The sequence below is a fragment of the Primulina eburnea genome, chromosome 14, assembly GCF_022965805.1.
Source record: "Primulina eburnea isolate SZY01 chromosome 14, ASM2296580v1, whole genome shotgun sequence".
Taxonomy (NCBI): Eukaryota; Viridiplantae; Streptophyta; class Magnoliopsida; order Lamiales; family Gesneriaceae; genus Primulina; species Primulina eburnea.
The window spans coordinates 24,445,618-24,467,033 of NC_133114.1; the positions used below are offsets into that span (position 1 = coordinate 24,445,618).

The 21,416-nt window shown below is 35.6% G+C and overlaps 1 protein-coding gene and 1 long non-coding RNA gene across 2 annotated transcripts; both read right to left on the reverse strand.

Annotated features, from left to right (window-relative positions):
* Window positions 1-11,659: 11,659 nt before the first annotated feature.
* Window positions 11,660-21,133, reverse strand: LOC140812449 (uncharacterized). Its single transcript, XM_073170717.1, has 8 exons — window positions 20,870-21,133; window positions 20,739-20,760; window positions 13,668-13,724; window positions 13,504-13,585; window positions 13,243-13,338; window positions 13,001-13,125; window positions 12,884-12,902; window positions 11,660-12,198 (listed from the first exon to the last, which is right to left on the reverse strand). Exons 1-8 carry the CDS (start codon window positions 20,967-20,969, stop codon window positions 11,983-11,985), a joined length of 717 nt encoding a protein of 238 aa, XP_073026818.1. The 5' UTR covers window positions 20,970-21,133; the 3' UTR covers window positions 11,660-11,982.
* On the reverse strand, window positions 14,820-16,869 carry LOC140812888 (uncharacterized). Its single transcript, XR_012113772.1, has 3 exons — window positions 16,838-16,869; window positions 16,754-16,806; window positions 14,820-16,035 (listed from the first exon to the last, which is right to left on the reverse strand). It is a non-coding gene; the product is annotated as an uncharacterized lncRNA (long non-coding RNA).
* Window positions 21,134-21,416: the final 283 nt, after the last annotated feature.

The following is a 21,416-nucleotide window of genomic DNA, read 5'->3' on the forward strand; positions in this document are numbered from 1 at the left end:
AAATAATATTTTTGATCTGTTAAAACTCTTTGTTTGCCCAAAACCTGCTTCCCGGGAAAAATCGTGCTCGACTCGTAAAATAATTCGAACTCCATCATTTTTAGGAAAATTAAATCTTTTTTAAATCATATTAGGAAGCCTTGCCATTATTTATAGAAAAATAAATATTCTTGTCTTGGTCGTCCCCGGTCTCCTTTTCCCTGCCTATTATCGAATATTCGGGTAAAATCTTTAATTTCATGAAATCGTGTCGTATTATCATTTAATCATGCAATCATACTTTTAATCATATTATAAATATCATGCAAGCATTTAAAAACAATTAAATAAAACAATTAAGTAATTAAAATAACTTTGCATGCATATGGTTTACGTAGGTTGGTTTTTCGAACGTTACAATAGCCTTTAGCTACCAGTCTAACCTTGAAACTCAATGCATTCTCATTTGCCGTAAGTTTCCTATTTTAGATCTATTTGCATACTATGAGAACCATTCCCTCGGGAGGATCCACCAATATCCAAATTTGGTTCGAATAAATGGATTTCATCTCAGACTGCATGACTTGAAGACATTTAGATGAATTGCCATCAGATAATACTTCTTTGAATTTCTTGGATCACATCTATGGTCAGATTCATCCTGAACATCTTCAAAAATAACACCAACCTCGCAGGTGGTCTCGAGATCCTTTCGGATCTCCTAGGTACGTGTATCTCTTTTACTGGCAGTTGGTGGGTGGGTTATAATATCTCAGTTGTGGGTGTTTCTCGAACCTCCTTGTGTTATATCATTCCGTCTTTTTTATCTAAGAAAATAAATAATTTTGTTTTTTTGGGATAATAGAAATAATATCTAAAAGAAAGCTTTGTATATTCCACAAAGTAGCATAAAATGGATCTATTATATAATTGTCTTCCACTGTCAGTTTCACATTAACTAAGCCTCTTGCTTATTGTCATCACCTTCAAGTCATTGCAAAGATTAGATCCACATATGGTATCCAATATCCAAGAAGAGTTAATATAGACATTTATATCAATATAGAACATAATATTGTCAGAACGTTTCTGGGGCAGATACTCCGTGCAACTGCGCCGCCAATGTCAAAGCTTCTTGCAGTGGAAATAAAATTGTACTGAATTATCACTTTATGAGAACCTTGAGTGTGCTTGGGAGTGGGATTCTTGTTGGGGTTGTTTTTCATTTGAGGGGCAGAACGTTTTTTTTCTCATGTTTTGTGAGGCTTCTTTGTACCGAATGTGATGAGAAAATATTTTGTTCCAAGCCACTACTATAGAGAGTTATATAATATGTTTCAAAGTTTTAGGAAATGTATTAGGAGTGTGGAGGACTACTAACAAGAGATGGAGGTTGCCATGATTAAGGACAGTGTAGAAGAAGATCGAGAGGCTACCATGGTTATATTTGTGTTTGGGTTAAATAGAGAAATTCAAGACCAAGTTGAATTGTGACACTATGTGGAGTTGGAGGAGATTGTACAAATGATGATTGAAGTGGAACAACAATTCAAGATAAGAAGTGGTGTTGTCGTATGCAAGGCACGACTTCGGCGCCTCCATTTCATTCAAACACGTCTAAGAAATAGGAGAAACCCTTTATCAAACCAAGTGGAGGCGAATGATGAGGTGCCTAAGCATGGAAATCAAGGTAAACCTTAAACTTGTGTTATTCATGCTCGTGACTTGGAAATCAAGATGGCTCCAGAGTAGCGGGTTCATGATGCTGCTTGAGAGTAGTGAGTTTATGATGGATTACAGTTTAATACAATGTTCTAAAAAGCGGTAGGCGATAGACGAACAGCCACCCACCGTCTAGCTCCTAGGCGGCTGCTTAGACTTTTTTTCTTTTTTACATAAATATATAATTATTTTTATTCATTCAATATTTCTCTAATGTGTTAATCATGCTTGTGACTTGGAAATTAAGATGGCTCCAGAGTAGCGGGTTCATGATGCTGCTTGAGAGTAATGGGTTTATGATGGATTATAGTTTAATCCAATGTTCTAAAAAGCGGTAGGCAATCGACGAATAACCACCCACCGTCTAGCTCTTAGGCGGCTGCTTAGACTGTTTTTATTTTTTACATAAATATATAATTCTTTTTGTTCATTCAATATTTCTCTAATAATCCCTCTATATCGGATTCAAACTCAAGATCAGTGATATATTTCTTCTATTTATTTGGTACAAATTGACCGAAAAATATGCTGAATAATTTTTTTTAAAATTAAAATTAAAAAATTATATATTACATTAGATGGCTGCCTAGGCAAGTGCTTGTTTTTAACAACACTCAGATGCATCAGTTTTCTAAAAAATGGGGAGGTGGCGTCTTTTAGAACATTGGTTTAATATAATGACCTTGTTTTTTGTTGATACCAAAATTATACCTCAGGTTTGATCTGGAGAGATGGTCTTCAAATCTTCAGAGTTGGATACATCGGGCCAGATTCCTGAATTCTGCACAGATGAGGGTGATGGGGCGCAAGAAGATTGTTCAGAGTGACCCCTTCGATGCTTAAGTCAGTCTGAGGAGCAAACTTAAGTGTGCAATATAATAGTACTAAGTGAATAAGGGACTATGAATGAATCAAACTGTGGGGACCCGGACGCTAATCACGATCTTAATCATCATTGGGACTAATAATAAATTATAAAACAGGGTCTAATTTTTTTTTTTTAAAATACAAAGCGGAAACGTAATGTAATTTACTCAAATTACATATTAAACATGAATATACATCTCAGTATAAAAGTACAAGTCATGTACAACATACATTTATTCACTAGGGTTTAACAGCTAATATCAAGTGTCTAACCCTACCTCTAAATCAAGTCTGGAATCACCACGCTAAACTCGTCTTCTCTCATCCTCTTCTTGACCCTGATCTAGCCCCACCTGTTGTCATGCACACATACAAAACAAGACAACAGCCGGATAACTCCGGTGAGATATAAATATCCCAGTATAAATAATGTAAACATGCAGTCATATAAAAGCATATACGAAAGCATATATAAGAAGTATTCATAACATGTCTCAAATCAGAAACATAAATTCATATCAAACATTCAATAATCATGAATGGCATAAACAATGTAAATCAACATGTCATATCAGACTCAACTCAACCGACGCGTCGTCTCAGACTCGACTCCACTGACGCGTCGTCTCAGACTCGACTCAACTCTATCCTAGGGATCCCGATGTCTGAATAATGACAAATATACCGAATCTCAGTCGCTAGGAATGAATCAATCCCTAAACGGCATCGATATAATTCATATATTCAGTGTCTGGGCGAATCAGCCGCAGAATTGACGAATCAGTCAAGAATTAGGCGAATCAGCCAATAACCAGACGAATCAGCCTGTAATTAAGCGAATCAGCTTAAGTTTAGATGAATCAGTCAATAACCAGACGAATCAGTCAATAACCCGACGAATCAGCCGGTGACTAGGCTAATCAGCCTATGACTCAACGACTCAGTAATCAATACATACAGTCAGTATCTAAGCAAATCAATCAATGACTAGCGAATCAGCAGTCATTACATGCAGTGGCTATAAATCAATAGACTACAATCATCAATCTCATCAATTACAAGAATCAATGTAATAAACTAAGTATGTGATTTAGGGAAACTCGAGTCAAACCTTCCTCGAGTTGTGCAATCCCAACTCAACATTAATTTATACCTTTCTTTCTGATACTCTGATTCTGTCGAAGTCTCGAACTCAAATCTGTCAATACTCAATCTGACAAGAACAATATCGAGGAGTATAATATCAATACACCACTCGAATCAAATCTGTTCTGCTCAATACTTAACCTAATTCAATATCGATGGCATAACGGTATAATATCGATATACCCAACAATACCACATCAATCTGATATTAATTCTAACATCTCATACTCGATATAATACCATTCTGATATCAATTCAACTTCAAAATTCATAACAATTCCATAATCAGTCCGTTTCGTAATCTGACTTCGATTCTATGATGTCTAACATGTCAAGAACATCATATATGACGTGTATTCAATTTCAACAACATCATAATTCCAAATCATATTAAAACGTAGTAAAACTTACGCCCAGTTGTAGCCTACGTTGATAGGAACTCGGTACTGAAGTCAGATTCAAAATCAGACAGACGGATTTCACGTAACTCATGATTATTCGTACGGAAATTGAAGCTTTCTTAAAATTCTCTCGTCTCTTACCTTTCTTCATTCTGATGGATAAATGCTTGTGTGTGTGTATATATATATATATATACACGTTGCCAACTTAAGGCCAAGTGTCAATTTGGCAATCCGCATGCCGCGCGCATATGCGCCACTCTTCTCGCGCATATGCGCTGAACCTACTGTCCCTCCCGCGCATATGCGCCCTCTACGTCGCGCATACGCCGATCCTTCTGGACAGGTCGCGCATATGCGCGACTTATCTCGTGCATATGCGCCGAGATGTTCGGCCGAACATCTTGAGATGTTCGGTTGAACATCTTTGCTTATATTATAACGATGCCCGACCTCGTCATTTGAGTTCTTATAACCTCAATCATGTCAATAATCAATGTCTGATTATACTAATTAATTCTCGGGCATTACATTTCTCCCCCTCTTAGATCTGAGTTCGTCCTCGAACTCACAAGTAATCGATTCAGAAGAAATGTATATATAGAGTTTAAACCAAAACTCAAATATCTGATTCCGGTCTGGACTAAGAATTCACTAAGTATAATGTCATAATACTTCTCCAATCCTTCTGACGGAATCAATCTCGCATTACTGGCTATACAATGTCCGTATAAACCAATCTACAGTTCATCACATATCCGTACCATCTGCTGTTATCAAAGACATCTACAGTCTTCAGCTTCAAATACCACTCGTCATCATCTGACGTTGGTTTCTTAAATCGGTCCATTCTGAACTATCTTCATCTTCCTTCGAATTTTCTTCAAAAGAAATCTGTAGTATTCAACGTATACTATCTTGTCTATAACTATCTCATTACCCATCTGATAAGATGATAGTTATTGTCACACAGTGATAATAAGTCATATCAATTGGTGCTAACATCCAGCACTAAAGCTGTACCCAAGTCTTCCAATGTCTGGATAATACATTCTGACGGTCTGTCAATCTGTAAAACCATCTAAGAGAGAGTTCATGATATACTCTATCATAAGTACACAATCAATAAAAAAAATCACAATCTGATACATTCTATGGTGGCATTCTGATCTTTCTGACCACTTCTCTGACATCAATCGGTGTCATTTGATCATGTTTTTACATTATCTAGTACAAACTGATAGATATAGATTGAACAATCTGTCAATCTTAATTATATCATATTACAATCTGTAAAATGACGGTAATTTCATTACGAAGGCTATAGAAATGTACTCTCATTTCTATTTAGAACTTTACAATTCTGTAATAATTCTCCTGATTTCTATCTTTCTATCTTTTTTGTTAGCAATTTAGACATATCAGTACAATTTCTGCCAACATTTCAATACAATTCTGTTATAACTGATCTCATCTGTCTATAACACCACTATCTGTTCGAATATAATACAGTCTCAATCATCAGACTGAACACTGAATCCATGACTGTAAGCTTCTGACAATATCTGTTCTTTCTGATTCGAACTATTTGATATACACAAATCAGTTAATAACATAAATTAAAGAGGAAATACCTACCTGTATTCGGCTCTGACTATCAATATCAAGCTTTGCTGTACAATTCTGACACATCTGATATCACAGAACAATCAATCTCATACAACATACACAATCATATATCTGTTATTCTGATCGACACTCTGTTCTGATTATCGATGTTGAGTCCTAAACATTCTAATCAGCTTTTCGAACTGCTAACGTTTCAAAATCAGCTCTGGTTCAGAAGGTACAATATAATCTTCATTGTCTACAATCAGTCTCAACCACGTGTTCAGAATAACATCAATATTCAATCGGATTCAAAACATGCTAAATTCATAAACCGCAACTGTCTGACACTGATGTCAACCTCAGCTGACTAATCACGGTTTAACTCTGCTAGAATCAACAGATACATCATTTTCAGATATAATAATCCCTGAACACAATCTGTCTCAATCAAGATTCACCATTTTAACCGTTTCTAATATCAATTCAAGGTTAAAATCAATCTCTCTGAAATCATATCTGAAGTCTTATCTGGGGAAAACATTAACAACTTTCATATCATTGGTAAATCAGCCAATGATAGACTCAACTTCAGTAAATCAACTGAATACATAAGGAGTCATTCTGCTCTTTTCTGTAATAATCGAGTCATAGCTAGTACGGATATCAAAGGAATTCTCAGTCTAGAATTCTTATCGTACAATATTCATCTCTTGATCATCTCAGGTCTGATTCTTACCATCTTCTGGAATTAATCTATGGTAGCTTCGTACTTGATCAGCATATCAATATTAGTAATGCAGTTCCAAAATCATAGAACACCAGTACAACACAAGCTACCACACGATCTAACTCGATCTCATTCTTATCCTACTATAGTATACAAGATCTAACAGAAATCACTGATACAAGATCTTTTCCTAAAGGAAAAGAAACAAATACTATAGTAAATAGGGACCCAATAGATAATGCATGAATCAATGCAATTCTTTCAAAAATAAAAATACGTGAAGCACTGGTATCCCTCAATATATATGCAGGATAATCAAACAAATCAGTTACCTGCAACATCATCATCTGGTGCTTCCTGAGCCTGCTCCTCGGTCAAAGCAAATATTCTGGCCTGCTGTCTAGGAGGCTGGCCAACTGTCTGGCTTCCTCCTGGCCTCTGCTGTGACTGAGATGGTGCTGGCTGAAATGAAGGAACGGCAGCTGATCGTCTACCCCACTGTGCCGCTGATCCAGATGGTTCAGCTCCCTGGGATCTTTGGGAACCCCTCTGTGGACATACTCTGGCAAAATGTCCCTGTTGCTTGCAGAAGTGGCAACTACCAAGTACTCCTTGGCATTGCTCAGTGGAATGTCTCCCTCCACAATTTCCGCAGTAAACGCCAGTATATCTCTGCTGAGAACCACTGGAGCTAGAAGAACTGCCGCCCGACTTCTTCAATTGCTTTCCTCTAGCCTTAAGAAAATCTTTCCTTCTACCACTGATACTGCCACTCTCGAATCGGAGAGGTGGCTGCGGTGGTCTCGACACTGGAGGAACAAATTCAGCTCCTCTCTGCCTTATCAGGCCCGCTTCAGCGCCCTTTGCTCTATTCATGGCATCAGCAAAGTTATTCGGTCGCCCTGTGTTCACCAATGTAAAAATATCGGGATTCAAGCCATTGATGAACTGATCAGCAACGGCTTCGTCATTTTCAGACACATGAGGAGCAAACTTCAACAAGGTAGAGAACTTGGTCACATATTCTTCAATGTTCAGCTGACCCTGTCTCAAATTGGCAAACTCCGCCCCCTTGTCTTTTCTGTACGATATTGGGAAAAACCTCTGATAAAACTCAGTTTTAAATACATCCCAAGTAATAATCGTACCTCGCTGCTCCAAGGCCCTCTTCATTGTAACCCACCAGCTTTGTGCAACATCAAACAACTGGTGCCCAATCAATTTAATCCGGCGCTCATCACTGTACTCCAGTGAATCAAACAGCAACTCAATGCTACCTAACCAACTCTCACACTCGACTGATGTCTCAGTACCCGTCAGAGTGGGTGGTTTGAATGACTGAAACCTCTTCAGCAAGGTTTCCATTGGAGTCGGTGTTACATCCATTGGAGGATTCGATGTACTACCTTGTTCTGGTATTCGTCTGGGAGGCATATCTGAATATCACAAGGATTAGTAACTCAAACCAACAAACCTGTTTCAATTCAGTCCTTCCTCCGATCATCTTACTGCTGATCGAGAATCGGTTCAGATTTGTTCTCAACAATACATATTACCAAATCAAATCAGATAAATCAAGTAACATGTATTATTTAAAGCAGTAAGACATGCTAGCATCACAAGCAAGGAAAGAAAACTCAATCTACCCCGCTCACTAGTCTCTTTTATCTCAATCTAAAGGATCTATCGCTCTGATACCACCTATTGTGGGGACCCGGACGCTAATCACGATCTTAATCATCATTGGGACTAATAATAAATTATAAAACAGGGTCTAATTTTTTTTTTTTTAAAATACAAAGCGGAAACGTAATGTAATTTACTCAAATTACATATTAAACATGAATAAACATCTCAGTATAAAAGTACAAGTCATGTACAACATACATTTATTCACTAGGGTTTAACAGCTAATATCAAGTGTCTAACCCTATCTCTAAATCAAGTCCGGAATCACCACGCTAAACTCGTCTTCTCTCATCTTATTCTTGACCCTGATCCAGCCCCACCTGTTGTCATGCACACATACAAAACAAGACAACAGCCGGATAACTCCGGTGAGATATAAATATCCCAGTATAAACAATGTAAACATGCAGTCATATAAAAGCATATACGAAAGCATATATAAGAAGTATTCATAACATGTCTCAAATCAGAAACATAAATTCATATCAAACATTCAATAATCATGAATGGCATAAACAATGTAAATCAACATGTCATATCAGACTCAACTCAACCGACGCGTCGTCTCAGACTCGACTCCACTGACGCGTCGTCTCAGACTCGACTCAACTCTATCCTAGGGATCCCGATGTCTGAATAATGATAAATATACCGAATCTCAGTCGCTAGGAATGAATCAATCCCTAAACGGCATCGATATAATTCATATATTCAGTGTCTGGGCGAATCAGCCGCAGAATTGACGAATCAGTCAAGAATTAGGCGAATCAGCCAATAACCAGACGAATCAGCCTGTAATTAAGCGAATCAGCTTAAGTTTAGACGAATCAGTCAATAACCAGACGAATCAGTCAATAACCCGACGAATCAGCCGGTGACTAGGCTAATCAGCCTATGACTCAACGACTCAGTAATCAATACATACAGTCAGTATCTAAGCAAATCAATCAATGACTAGCGAATCAGCAGTCATTACATGCAGTGGCTATAAATCAATAGACTACAATCATCAATCTCATCAATTACAAGAATCAATGTAATAAACTAAGTATGTGATTTAGGGAAACTCGAGTCAAACCTTCCTCGAGTTGTGCAATCCCAACTCAACATTAATTTATACCTTTCTTTCTGATACTCTGATTCTGTCGAAGTCTCGAACTCAAATCTGTCAATACTCAATCTGACAAGAACAATATCGAGGAGTATAACATCAATACACCACTCGAATCAAATCTGTTCTGCTCAATACTTAACCTAATTCAATATCGATGGCATAACGGTATAATATCGATATACCCAACAATACCACATCAATCTGATATTAATTCTAACATCTCATACTCGATATAATACCATTCTGATATCAATTCAACTTCAAAATTCATAACAATTCCATAATCAGTCCGTTTCGTAATCTGACTTCGATTCTATGATGTCTAACATGTCAAGAACATCATATATGACGTGTATTCAATTTCAACAACATCATAATTCCAAATCATATTAAAACGTAGTAAAACTTACGCCCAGTTGTAGCCTACGTTGATAGGAACTCGGTACTGAAGTCAGATTCAAAATCAGACGGACGGATTTCACGTAACTCACGATTATTCGTACGGAAATTGAAGCTTTCTTAAAATTCTCTCGTCTCTTACCTTTCTTCATTCTGATGGATAAATGCTTGTGTGTGTGTGTATATATATATATATACACGTTGCCAACTTAAGGCCAAGTGTCAATTTGGCAATCCGCATGCCGCGCGCATATGCGCCACTCTTCTCGTGCATATGCGCTGAACCTACTGTCCCTCCCGCGCATATGCGCCCTCTACGTCGCGCATATGCGCCGATCCTTCTGGACAGGTCGCGCATATGCGCGACTTATCTCGTGCATATGCGCCGAGATGTTCGGCCGAACATCTTGAGATGTTCGGTTGAACATCTTTGCTTATATTATAACGATGCCCGACCTCGTCATTTGAGTTCTTATAACCTCAATCATGTCAATAATCAATGTCTGATTATAATAATTAATTCTCGGGCATTACACAAACCGTACGCCGATACCTAGTATTTATAGGGGGAGGATGAGCTTTCATGATAGGGTAAAACTCCTATCAAGATAGATCCTTACCAGAGATAGAGGATTTCAAATACTAGGACTATATCTCCATGGCGGCTGAGATTTTACCTTTATCTTGTCTAGATTTACCTGTATCCCGAATTTATTGGGCCCTTTATCTATTGATGAGCATATCTTCACATCCCTCGGCCGTATTAGGGTCTAGAATTTTTGAGCCCTGGGTGGGCTCAGAATTGTGGCTAGGGATTGTGGGCTTGGACTCCTCACCCTTTGGTTGGCTAGGAATTGTGGGCTATGGGTCGTTCTGAGATGAGCTCGGATTAGAGATGTCAACTTTACCCATGGGTTTGAGGCCCCACGGGGAAAACCTGAAACGGGGATGAGGATCTCCGATTTTTTCGGGTTTTGGTTCGGATTCGAAGATTTTTTTAAATCCCCGATGTAGTTCGGGGCGGGTATGAGAATATTATTCCTATCCCGAACCCGCCCCGAAAATAATATAAATAATAAAATAATAGTATTACTAGTATCAATAATATAATAATAATATTATTTTTTAAAATATTAATAATAATATTATTATTAATATTATCACTAATAATAATTTATATAATAAGTTTTGGTTTGAGAAATCTTCGAATCCGTCATCGTCTTGCTATATTAATATTTTTGAAACAGAGATGGGGGCGGGGATGAGAAGTTGATCCCCGAAGTTTTGAGTTTGAGGATTCCCCGAACCCGAAAAAGCAGGGATCGAAACGGGTATGGGAGTGGGAATGGAATTCTGGGACGGGTATGGGGATGGCAAACCCGCCCCTGTCCAGCCTCGTCCCATTGTCATCCCTAGCTAGGATCCGTCCTGATGTATCAATTTCAAGGGGCATCATATTTGATTAATCATTAGAGGTCTATTAAAGTAGGCATAAATTCTCCGATCATAAATTCTTCGAGCCAATTACAAACTAATCACTATAATGGATCCCATTTGAATACATCAAAATTTTCTCTTTTAATTGGACTATCATCATTTAGGAAATGTAATATCAACATAGTACGGTATTTTGTATTAGACGACAGTGATTCAATCATTGGGATGATTCAACCTAATTCAATCGACCCAAAACACAACCTCAAATTTTTAAAGTTGCAGATTACCCTTCCATATTCTTGAAAATTGTAAAATATCATATCGATGAATTTTTCGGACAATATTAACATTTAAAAAAAAAATCAATTTAAGTTCCAAATTCTCCTATAGCCATACCAAGTCGTATCCAACATCATAACACGATTGCTTAACGACCTTTCTTGTGACTTCGCATCGGGATCGCGACCCTTTTTCCCGGCCATTGTAGCACGTGTGTCGCCCAGGGCATAAGGGGACACAATTTAGTGTTTGTTGCTCAAGGTAAAACAAAACAAAAATACAAAAGAATGGCGCATAAACGACTGACTGAATAGAACAGTATAATCACCTCATTCACATAAAAATATCAACACATCAAAATATTGGGATCATCCCAGAAGTCTTAACATGTACAAGCTCGAATACAGATGTTGCAAACTAGAGTATCACTCATGTTCACCAATCAATTGAGAAACTTACAACCATTTATCAAATGTGCAACTATATAGCCATTTAACATGTTCTTCCAAGTTCCAAATATTGAGAATACATTTAGTAACAAACCAATCATGCCCGCATTGGAAAATTATGGTCCCGAGTTTGTGGTAGAAAGACATTAAAAACTGGAATGATCACCACCTCTGATAGCCAGCTGGTGGATAGCCGGCAGGAGGGTAGCCAGGGGCCTGAGGAGGTGGAGGATAATTGGGTTGGCCATATGCAGGTGGATATCCAACAGATGGGGGATATGGCTGATCGAGACGTGACATTTGCTGGACGTTTGGAGCCATCATTGGTTGTGGCCCAAACTTTCCATCTCGCTTGTCCATTTCAATCTTGTGTTGCGTCTGAAAAATCAAGACCAAACAAGCAGTGTTCAAAGAGGAGAAACCATGAGCTGGTTAGTGACAACATCATGCCACATTTGAATCCATGATTTTGTTGAGATAGTGAGAGGGATAGAGAAAGAAGAAAACTTGTTTTACTCCATTCTTCTTACAAAGAGTCAGGATTGATTACATTCTTATGATACATTTACTGTAGGTTAGTCAAACGGGCTGAAAAGTATATTAAAAAAAAAGTAAAACTAGAAAATTATATATAAAAGAGAATAATGCAAACCTTTTATTCAAGTCTTTAAAACCAAACAAAAAAACATCGATTCTTTTAGTTTTACCACATAGAATCAAAGGACTAAAGAGAATATCAATGTCTACAACGAACAATGCTATAAGAATTTTCAGAAGATCGATTTGATTTTCTTTTCACAATTTCTGAATGTTTAGAAAGTCACTTACTCGTTGTGTCACATCAGATGAAGGGTGCAACTTACTACACTTTGGAAGCCAACAAGTTTGTTTTTAAACAAATATATAACATATATTTAATATTGAATGTATTTGCATTTGAAGTGGGGCAATTTCCCTCCATGTATACCGAAAAGGTCGGCCCATATTTCTCGTCGCAAAGGCTATAAGCAAGCATTTTACAGTACCATGATCCACCAAGTAATCACATAAAGTTTGTGCTAACCTGCATGCAAGCGCAAACCCTGCAAAAAAATAAAAATGTATGGTTATTCTAAGAAGATATCATTACACCTTAACAACATTTACCAGAAATCAAATGAGCTAAAACTAAGTTTCTTACGAGCAGTACACCATATCAGACAAGCAAGAGAGTATCTGAGAAGCCTCTGAAAGTTCCTCGATTCCAACAATCATAGCAACGATCGAAAAAATGCAAGCAATTTGTTGAAGGCAGAACATGAAACCCTAAAAGTAAGGAACCAAGACTGGATCAAATAGGGTATGGAAACCTCAAAAGATACTGGCATATTTAGTAGTGGAGACGAGGATCGATGGAGGAACAGATCCAGAAAGAAACAGTACAATTATGCAATTATCACATTGTGTCGTCTGTATGTTAAACTCGTCTTGCAATAAAAACCTTGTTGAGGCTACTGAATTTCCAAAGCACAGGAACGCCTGAAATTTTGAAAGACAATAAATAGATAATAAGAATCAGTCTCAGTGCACTACTATGATTCATAATTGAAAATTTGGTGATTAAGTGACCATATATAATGGTTTCATTTTGCAGGATAAAACATTACTAATTCTTAAAAACAATAAAATCAACTTTTATTTTACCTCTGTGGCAAGGCAAAATTCCGGGCAACGACTTTCTCCACATCGACCACTGCAAGGCATATAGCCAGCACAGCATACATACCTGTTGAACACACAATTACACTTTAATGATCAAGGAGGTGGATCCGATAACAAGCTAGAACAAGGGAGGAGACTTCAACTACCGAGACATGTCATTGTAAAGGGCTCTTTTCCGAAGCATGTAAGATACACAGGGTCCACTGCAATTTGAAATCACGAAATAAGTATAATTTCACCATGTCAGTTACATCACAATAATTTTCAAAAGAACTATGATATTGTTCAATCAACAATCCTTTCCATCGTAAAACTGATCCATAACACATGAATTCCATTTCACATACATATTATATAGAAAGCTTCATTTATATCATATAATCAAGCCTTGATTCAACTTTACATTGATTATTTAACTATGAGGGATATCAATCAGAATTTTGGTTTACTTTGAAGCAATGTTACAGTCCCTTGTTAGTACCATTTGACATTTAATTCCAACAAGGCAATAATCAATGGCCAGAAACAAAAAAAAATATGTACTCTTCGCCAAATTAGAAAGGAATTGATTCTGTAAAAAAAAGTTTGTCGGTCAAGATCATAACCAAACACAGAATTATAAAAAAGAATGAAGTTACTTAGGCCATCTTCAATCCAAAACTCTATTTTAAAGCAACTCTACTTCAAAATAGTGCAATTTCTACACCAAATACAAAATTAATCTCTAACTCATCTACTTCAAATCTTACTCTAAAAAAAATATTCTGCACCAAATACAATATTCATCTCCAACTCATCTACTTTAAATCTTAATCTAAAAAAAAAAGAAAATTCTTTTTTATTTTATTTATTTAATTTTTTTTATTAGTTATTAAATGTATATTTTTAAAATTTAGTGATATAATTATAATTACATTTTATATTGGATATATTTAATATTATATTTTTAATAATTGCGATAATATTTCAGAAATGATTAATTTAATTATTTTAAATATATTATTGAAATCTATATTATACGAATTGAAATAGAAATAGAAATAATTTAAATTGGTGAAATAAAATTAATATATAACATTAAATTAAATAACATATTACAAATACAACTTCAAATATTTGAACGACCATATTCACCCCATAAATTATCAATTAAAGCATTTCGTAATGCATAATGAACGTCTTTGTCTTATTTTTTTATATCGAGCGAGAAATTCTCGAAATCTGATCTGCTCATTGACAACCATTGGAGTCGGTGCTTCCCCACTAAGATCACGTTCCTCTTCAATTATCATATTGTGCTTTATAATACATGCTTTCATTATATCATTCAAATGATTTTTCTTCCAACCACGTGCTGGAGATGCCACAATCGCAAATCGTGATTGAAGAACGCCAAATGCACGCTCCACATATTTCATGCACGACTCTCGTTTCATCGCAAAATACTGCTTCTTTGGACGTGGATAGTTTGCAATAGTTGACCATTTCGGATAAATACTATCAGCTAAATAATATCCAGTGTCATATTCTTTTGTTCCAATAATATAATGAGCTGGAGGAACAATTATTTGTGCAAGATTGGAAAATAGACTGGAAGACTCTAAAACATTTATATCAATTATTGGTTCCAGGCATACCAAAATATGTATGTCATATCCAAATATCGTAATCAGTTACCGCTTCTAAAATGATTGTTGGAGAACCACTACGACCTGCATATTGTCCCGCTCAAGCCGTGGGGCAATTTTTCCACCTCCAATGCATACAGTCGAGACTTCTCAACATTCCAGGAAAACCTCGTTGTTTGCCAATATAGAGAAGTCTGGTAAAATCATTGACAGTAGGTGATCTCAAGTACTGCTCCGCAAAAACTTCCACTATAGCTCGACAAAAGCGTTGCATACACTGAATTGTAGTAGACTATCCTATTTGGATGTATTCATCAGTAGCATCCTCAGGTAAGCCATATGCTAGCATTCTCAATGACGCAGTTGTTTTTTTATTAATCGATAGACCGAGCCGTCCCAAACTATCACTTCTTTGTGTGAAATAAACATTGTGATTCTTTACGTCATCTACTATCCGAAGAGAAAGATTTCGAGACATTCGAAATCTTCGTCGGAACATTGCGTTATTATAGACTGGATTCTCAGCAAAATAGTCGTTAAACAACTTTTGATCAGCAATTTCACGTCCGCGTAGGATGACTATATGACCTGGAATTGACCCTCCGTGTGTGACTTCTTTTTCTTTTCGGATGATGTAGACAACAACTGAATCTTGTTCTCGAGCTATAGTTGACAGTATTGCTTCTATTTTCAAAGTTTTCAACAAATTGAATATCATCTTCATTATCTGACAATGAAGATGATCTAGATAAGTTTGCATCAAATAGAGAATGTGGATTCATTTTTAATTTAAAAAAAAGCTAAAATCTGTATGAAAGTATGATAATATAGTTACATTATATAGATGTCTTGTAGATGCATTTTGGACCGGTAGATTCGTTTTTGACTGGTAGATACGTTTTGACTGGTAGTTGAGTTTGGATTGATAGATGAGTTTTGACTGGTAGATATGTTTTGACTGGTAGCTGAGTTTGAACTGGTAGATGAGTTTAAACTGGTAGCTGAGTTTTGACTGTCAGAAAAATTTGGACTGGTAGATACGTTTTGATTAGGGATGTTCATCGGTCGGTTCGGTTCGGTTTTCGGTTTTTTATTTCGGTTTTCGGTTTTACAAATATATAATCCGATATCCGAACCATTTTTCTTTGGTTCGGTTCGGTTTTCTACCCAAATGGTTCGGTTATTTCGGTCGGTTATTTCGGTTTTGATACAATTATTTAAATTAATAATATAAATATATTATAAAATATAATATGTTATTTTTTTAAATGATTTCTTAGTAAAATATTTAAATATAAAGTACAAATGAATTACATAAACAACAATCAACTAAGTATTATTCAAAATAATTCTTCATTCACTAATATCATCTCAATAAATAATATAAATAAAAATAACATTATTAATTTAATTAAATTTTGGTTTTTTCGGTCGGTTCGGTTTTGACATTTATAATTCGAAACCGAACCAAATTAATTTCGGTTTTAACATTTATATCCGAATTATAAAATTCGGTTTTCGGTTCGGTTTAGTGTTCGGTTTTTTCGGTTTGGATTTTCGGTTTTTTCGGTTTTATCCGAAGTTTGAACACCCCTAGTTTTGACTGGTAGCTGAGTTTGGACTGATAGATGAGTTTGAACTGGTAGATGAGTTTTAACTGGTAGATGAATTTGGAGATGAGTTTGGACTGGTAAATGAGTTTTGACTGGTAGATGAGTTTCACTGGTAGATGAGTTTGGACTGATAGCTGAGTTTGGACTGGTGGCTGAGTTTTGACTGGTATATGAACTTTTGACTGGTAGGTCACCTCCCCACTATAAATAAACTTCTTATTGGTTGATTAAATCATAAACATTACAATCTACAATAAAAAAATCCAAATTAAAGAAAAAAAGAGAAGAAAATGTTTCGGAATTAATTTCTACGATGAAGGAAGGACATCGATAGCTTATCAATGTGTTGCAAAAGGGATCTACAGATATGCAACAAAATTATGATATTAAGTTGTTAGCATTGCAAAATGAGCAAAAAAAATAGAAATTCGACAACAACAAATAAAATTGGCTAAAATTCAGGAGAAGAATAAAGTTTTGTACATGGATCAAGAATTCATCCTCTTCACCTTGACATATTAGATTTAGCTTGTCATGAGCTTACTTTTGATCAACACTAAAATCACCACTCATAGAGAGGAACCTGATATTGGAGATTCTGGTTCTTGAGTATCCAACTGTGATGAATCCAAATCTGTGACATGTTGTTTGGATACTGGTATCGGTGCACTGTCATTGGCCGAAAATTTCTCCATATCATTTATTATAGGCCAAACATGATCAAACTTGAATCTTTTGGTGAAATTTTTATCTTGCATCGTTAAATCCTTTGTCATGTTCAACTGCACAAAAATATGTTACTCGTATAAAAAATAGACTTAGAGTATTCGTGTGAATATAATAATAAATACTTACAATATCTTCTTCAGATATGCCACTCGGCTTCAGCTTTTCAATTATACCAGCACATCCACATAATTTTCTAACAGCGCGGAGGATAACTTGCATGCGACAATGCAATGATCTGATATTGCGTACTTGCATGTTATTCGATTTGCCGACATTGAAAGCTTCTTCAATCCGACTCCAAAATCGTTCTTTGGATCGGTTTATACCGATGATAGGATTTTGCGAAACGTCAAGATAAATATGACAAAGGAGTTTATCTTCTTCAAAAGCGTAATTGGTTGTTCGGAAAATGGAGTCCATTGAATTTCTTTGGACAATGAGATTTTTTTGTTGTAGATTGTAATGTTTATGATTTAATCAACCAATAAGAAGTTTCTTTACAGTGGGAAGGTGACCTACCAGTCAAAAGTGCATCTATCAGTCCAAATTCATCTACAAGTCAAAACTCATCTACCAGTCCATACTCATCTACCAGTGAAACTCATCTACCAATCCAAACTCAGCTACCAGTCAAAACGTATCTACCAGTCAAAACTCATCTACCAGTCCAAATTCATCTACCAATCAAAACTCAGCTACCAGTCCAAACTCATCTAACAGTCCAAACTCAACTACCAGTCAAAACGTATATATCAGTCAAAACTCATCTACCAGTCCAAATTCATCTACCAGTCAAAACTCATCTACCAGTGGAGTTTACCAGTCAAAACTCATCTACCAGTCCAAATTCATAGTCCAGTCAAAACTCATCTACCAGTCCAAACTCAGATACCAGTCAAAACTTATCTACCAATCCAAACTCATCTACCAGTCAAAAACGATCTATCGGTCCAAAATGCATCTACAAGACATCTATATAATGTAACTATAGTATCATACTTTCATACAGATTTTACCTTCTTTCTAAATTAAAAATGAATCCACATTCTCTATTTGATGCAAACTCATCTCTAGCTCATCTTCATTGTCAGATAATGAAGATGATATTCAATTTGTTGAAAACTTTGAAAATAGAAGAAGAGCAATACTGTCAACTATAGCTCGAGAACAAGATTTAGTTGTTGCCTACATCATCCAACAAGAACAAGAAGTCACACACGGAGGGTCAATTCCAGGTCACATAGTCATCCTACGCGGACGTGAAATTGCTGATCAAAAGTTGTTTAACGTCTATTTTGCTGAGAATCCAATCTATAATAACGCAATGTTCCGACGAAGATTTTGAATGTCTCGAAATCTTTTCCTTCGGATAGTAGATGACATAAAGAATCACGATGTTTATTTCACACAAAGAAGTGATAGTTGGGACGGCTCGGTTTATCCACTAATCAAAAAGCAATTGCTTCATTGAAAATGCTAGCATATGGCTTACCTGAGGATGCTACTGATGAATACATCCAAATAGGATAATCTACTACAATTCAGTGTATTCAACGCTTTTGTCGAGCTATAGTGGAAGTTTTTGCGGAGCAGTACTTGAGATCACCTACTGTCAATGATTTTACAAGACTTCTCTATATTGGCAAACAACGAGGTTTTCCTGGAATGTTGGGAAGTCTCGACTGTATGCATTGGTGGTGGAAAAATTGTCCCACGGATTGGGCGGGACAATATGCAGGTCGTAGTAGTTCTCCAACAATCATTTTAGAAGCGGTAGCTGATTACGATCTTTGGATATGGCATGAACCAATAATGATATAAATGTTTTAGAGTCTTCAAGTCTATTTTCCAATCTTGCACAAGAAATTGCTCATCCAGCTCATTATACTATTGGAACAAAAGAATATGACACTGGATATTATTTAGCTGATTGTATTTATCCGAAATGATCAACTACTGCAAACTATCCACGTCCAAAGAAGCAGTATTTTGCGATGAAACAAGAGTCGTGCAGGAAATATGTGGAGCGTACATTTGGCGTTCTTCAATTATGATTTGCGATTGTGGCATCTACAGCACGTGGTTGGAAGAAAAATCATTTGAATGATATAATGAAAGCATGTATTATAATGCACAATATGATAATCGAAGATGAACGTGATCTTAGTGCACCGATTCAAGATGCTAGGGAAGCACCGACTCCAATGGTAGAAATGATTGTCAATGAGCATATCAGATTTCGAGAATTTTTCGCTCGATATAAAAAAATAAAAGACAAAGGGGCTCATTATGCATTACGAAATGCTTTAATTGATAAATTATGGGGTGAATATGGTCGTTCAAATATTTGAAGTTGTATTTGTAATATGTTATATAATTTAATGTCATGTATTAATTTTATTTCATCAATTTAAATTATTTCTATTTCAATTCGTATAATATAGATTTCAATAATATATTTAAAATAATTAAATTAATCATTTATGTACTATTATCGCAATTATTAAAAATATAATATTAAATATATCCAATATAAAATGTAATTATAATTATATCACTAAATTTAAAAAATATACATTTAATAACTAATAAAAAAATTAAATAAATAAAATGAAAAAGAAGATTCCAAGAATATTTTTTTTAGAGTAAGATTTGAAGTAGATGGGTTGCAGATGAATGTTGTATTTGGTGCATAAATTGTACTATTATAAAGTAGAGTTGTTTTAAAATAGTGTTTTGGGTTGGATATAACCTTATATCATAATAATACCTCTAAAGCATAAGGGACCATGAGATCCATTTCACAGTAAGAAATAATACCCATGGGATAAGAAACTTTCATTTCAACCTTTGAATAATGGTAAATTCATTCACTCCTTAGTCGTGTACATCAATTAAAATCAATGCAGAACTATATATACATTTTCTGTGATGTGCAATCATGCGCCAGGAAATTTAAATATGTGTGCAAGTCAAAGTCAATCTAAAACCTGGCAACCAAAAAAAAAACAAAGAAAGAAATTTAATGTTCAATAGATGAAATTTAAATAAATTCCTCAAAGCAACTCTCTTGTCATAATAAAGTTTTAAAATTGTACCAATGTCTTTCCCCAAAAAAGAGCAATTGACTTTCATATAAAAATACTGAACCCCGTGCAAAAACTCAGATCAGAAAGCAATGGAAACTTTAATCGACACAAAAATACCAAGCAATCACAGTGCAACAAATCTAAACTCCATTACTTACCACCACAGCGCAAAGCAGCAATCTGCCCAAAAAAAAAACAAAACAAAAAATTAGTAAAAAGGTAAAACAATTAACATCAATTACAGAAACAACTACATACATATAAGAAGTCTGAATGCAATCGAACATACAGGGAGGATCATTCTGAATAGTGCGCATAAGATCTGTGTGCCATAGGTTCCGATAGTTCTGCCGCTGCTGCATCTTCTCCAAATGTTGCTGCGAACCCATTTCTGCTGCTGCTGCTTCTCCGCAGAAACTGAAATTGAACCTGAATCTTGATTTCTTTAGGGAAGAAGAAGAGAAAATTCCAAAGTTCGACTGAGATTTAAGAGGAAAGCGTAGATATACAGCTGGGGATGTGAGAGAGAAAAAATGATTTTTCCGAGGTTAGGATAAAAATTAAAAATCTCAAACTCTCACATTTTGTAATATTTTTTCTCTCAACTCAATTATAAATTTTTTTACAAATGATGAGACTATTTATAAAATTTCTTTGGTAATAATCCAAAAAATAAAATACATCATCACACACAAATTTCTGATTTTTACAACTCTTATTTTCAACATTCAAATATTCAACTATTACTTTTTCAACATTCAAATCTTTTATTTTTTACAAAATATAAATATTACATTTTATTAAAAATTATAAATTAATATCAGTCAAAGTTTTAC

Bases quoted from the DNA above. Each gene is read 5' to 3' on its own strand.
- LOC140812449 (XM_073170717.1), bottom strand. From the start codon at position 20,969: ATGGGTTCGCAGCAACATTTGGAGAAGATGCAGCAGCGGCAGAACTAT. The intron at 20,761-20,869 runs GTATGTTCGATT...TTTTTTGGGCAG, and splicing joins TATTCAGAATGATCCTCCCT to ATTGCTGCTTTGCGCTGTGG. The intron at 13,725-20,738 runs GTAAGTAATGGA...TTCAAATTGCAG, and splicing joins TGCTGCTTTGCGCTGTGGTG to TGGACCCTGTGTATCTTACA.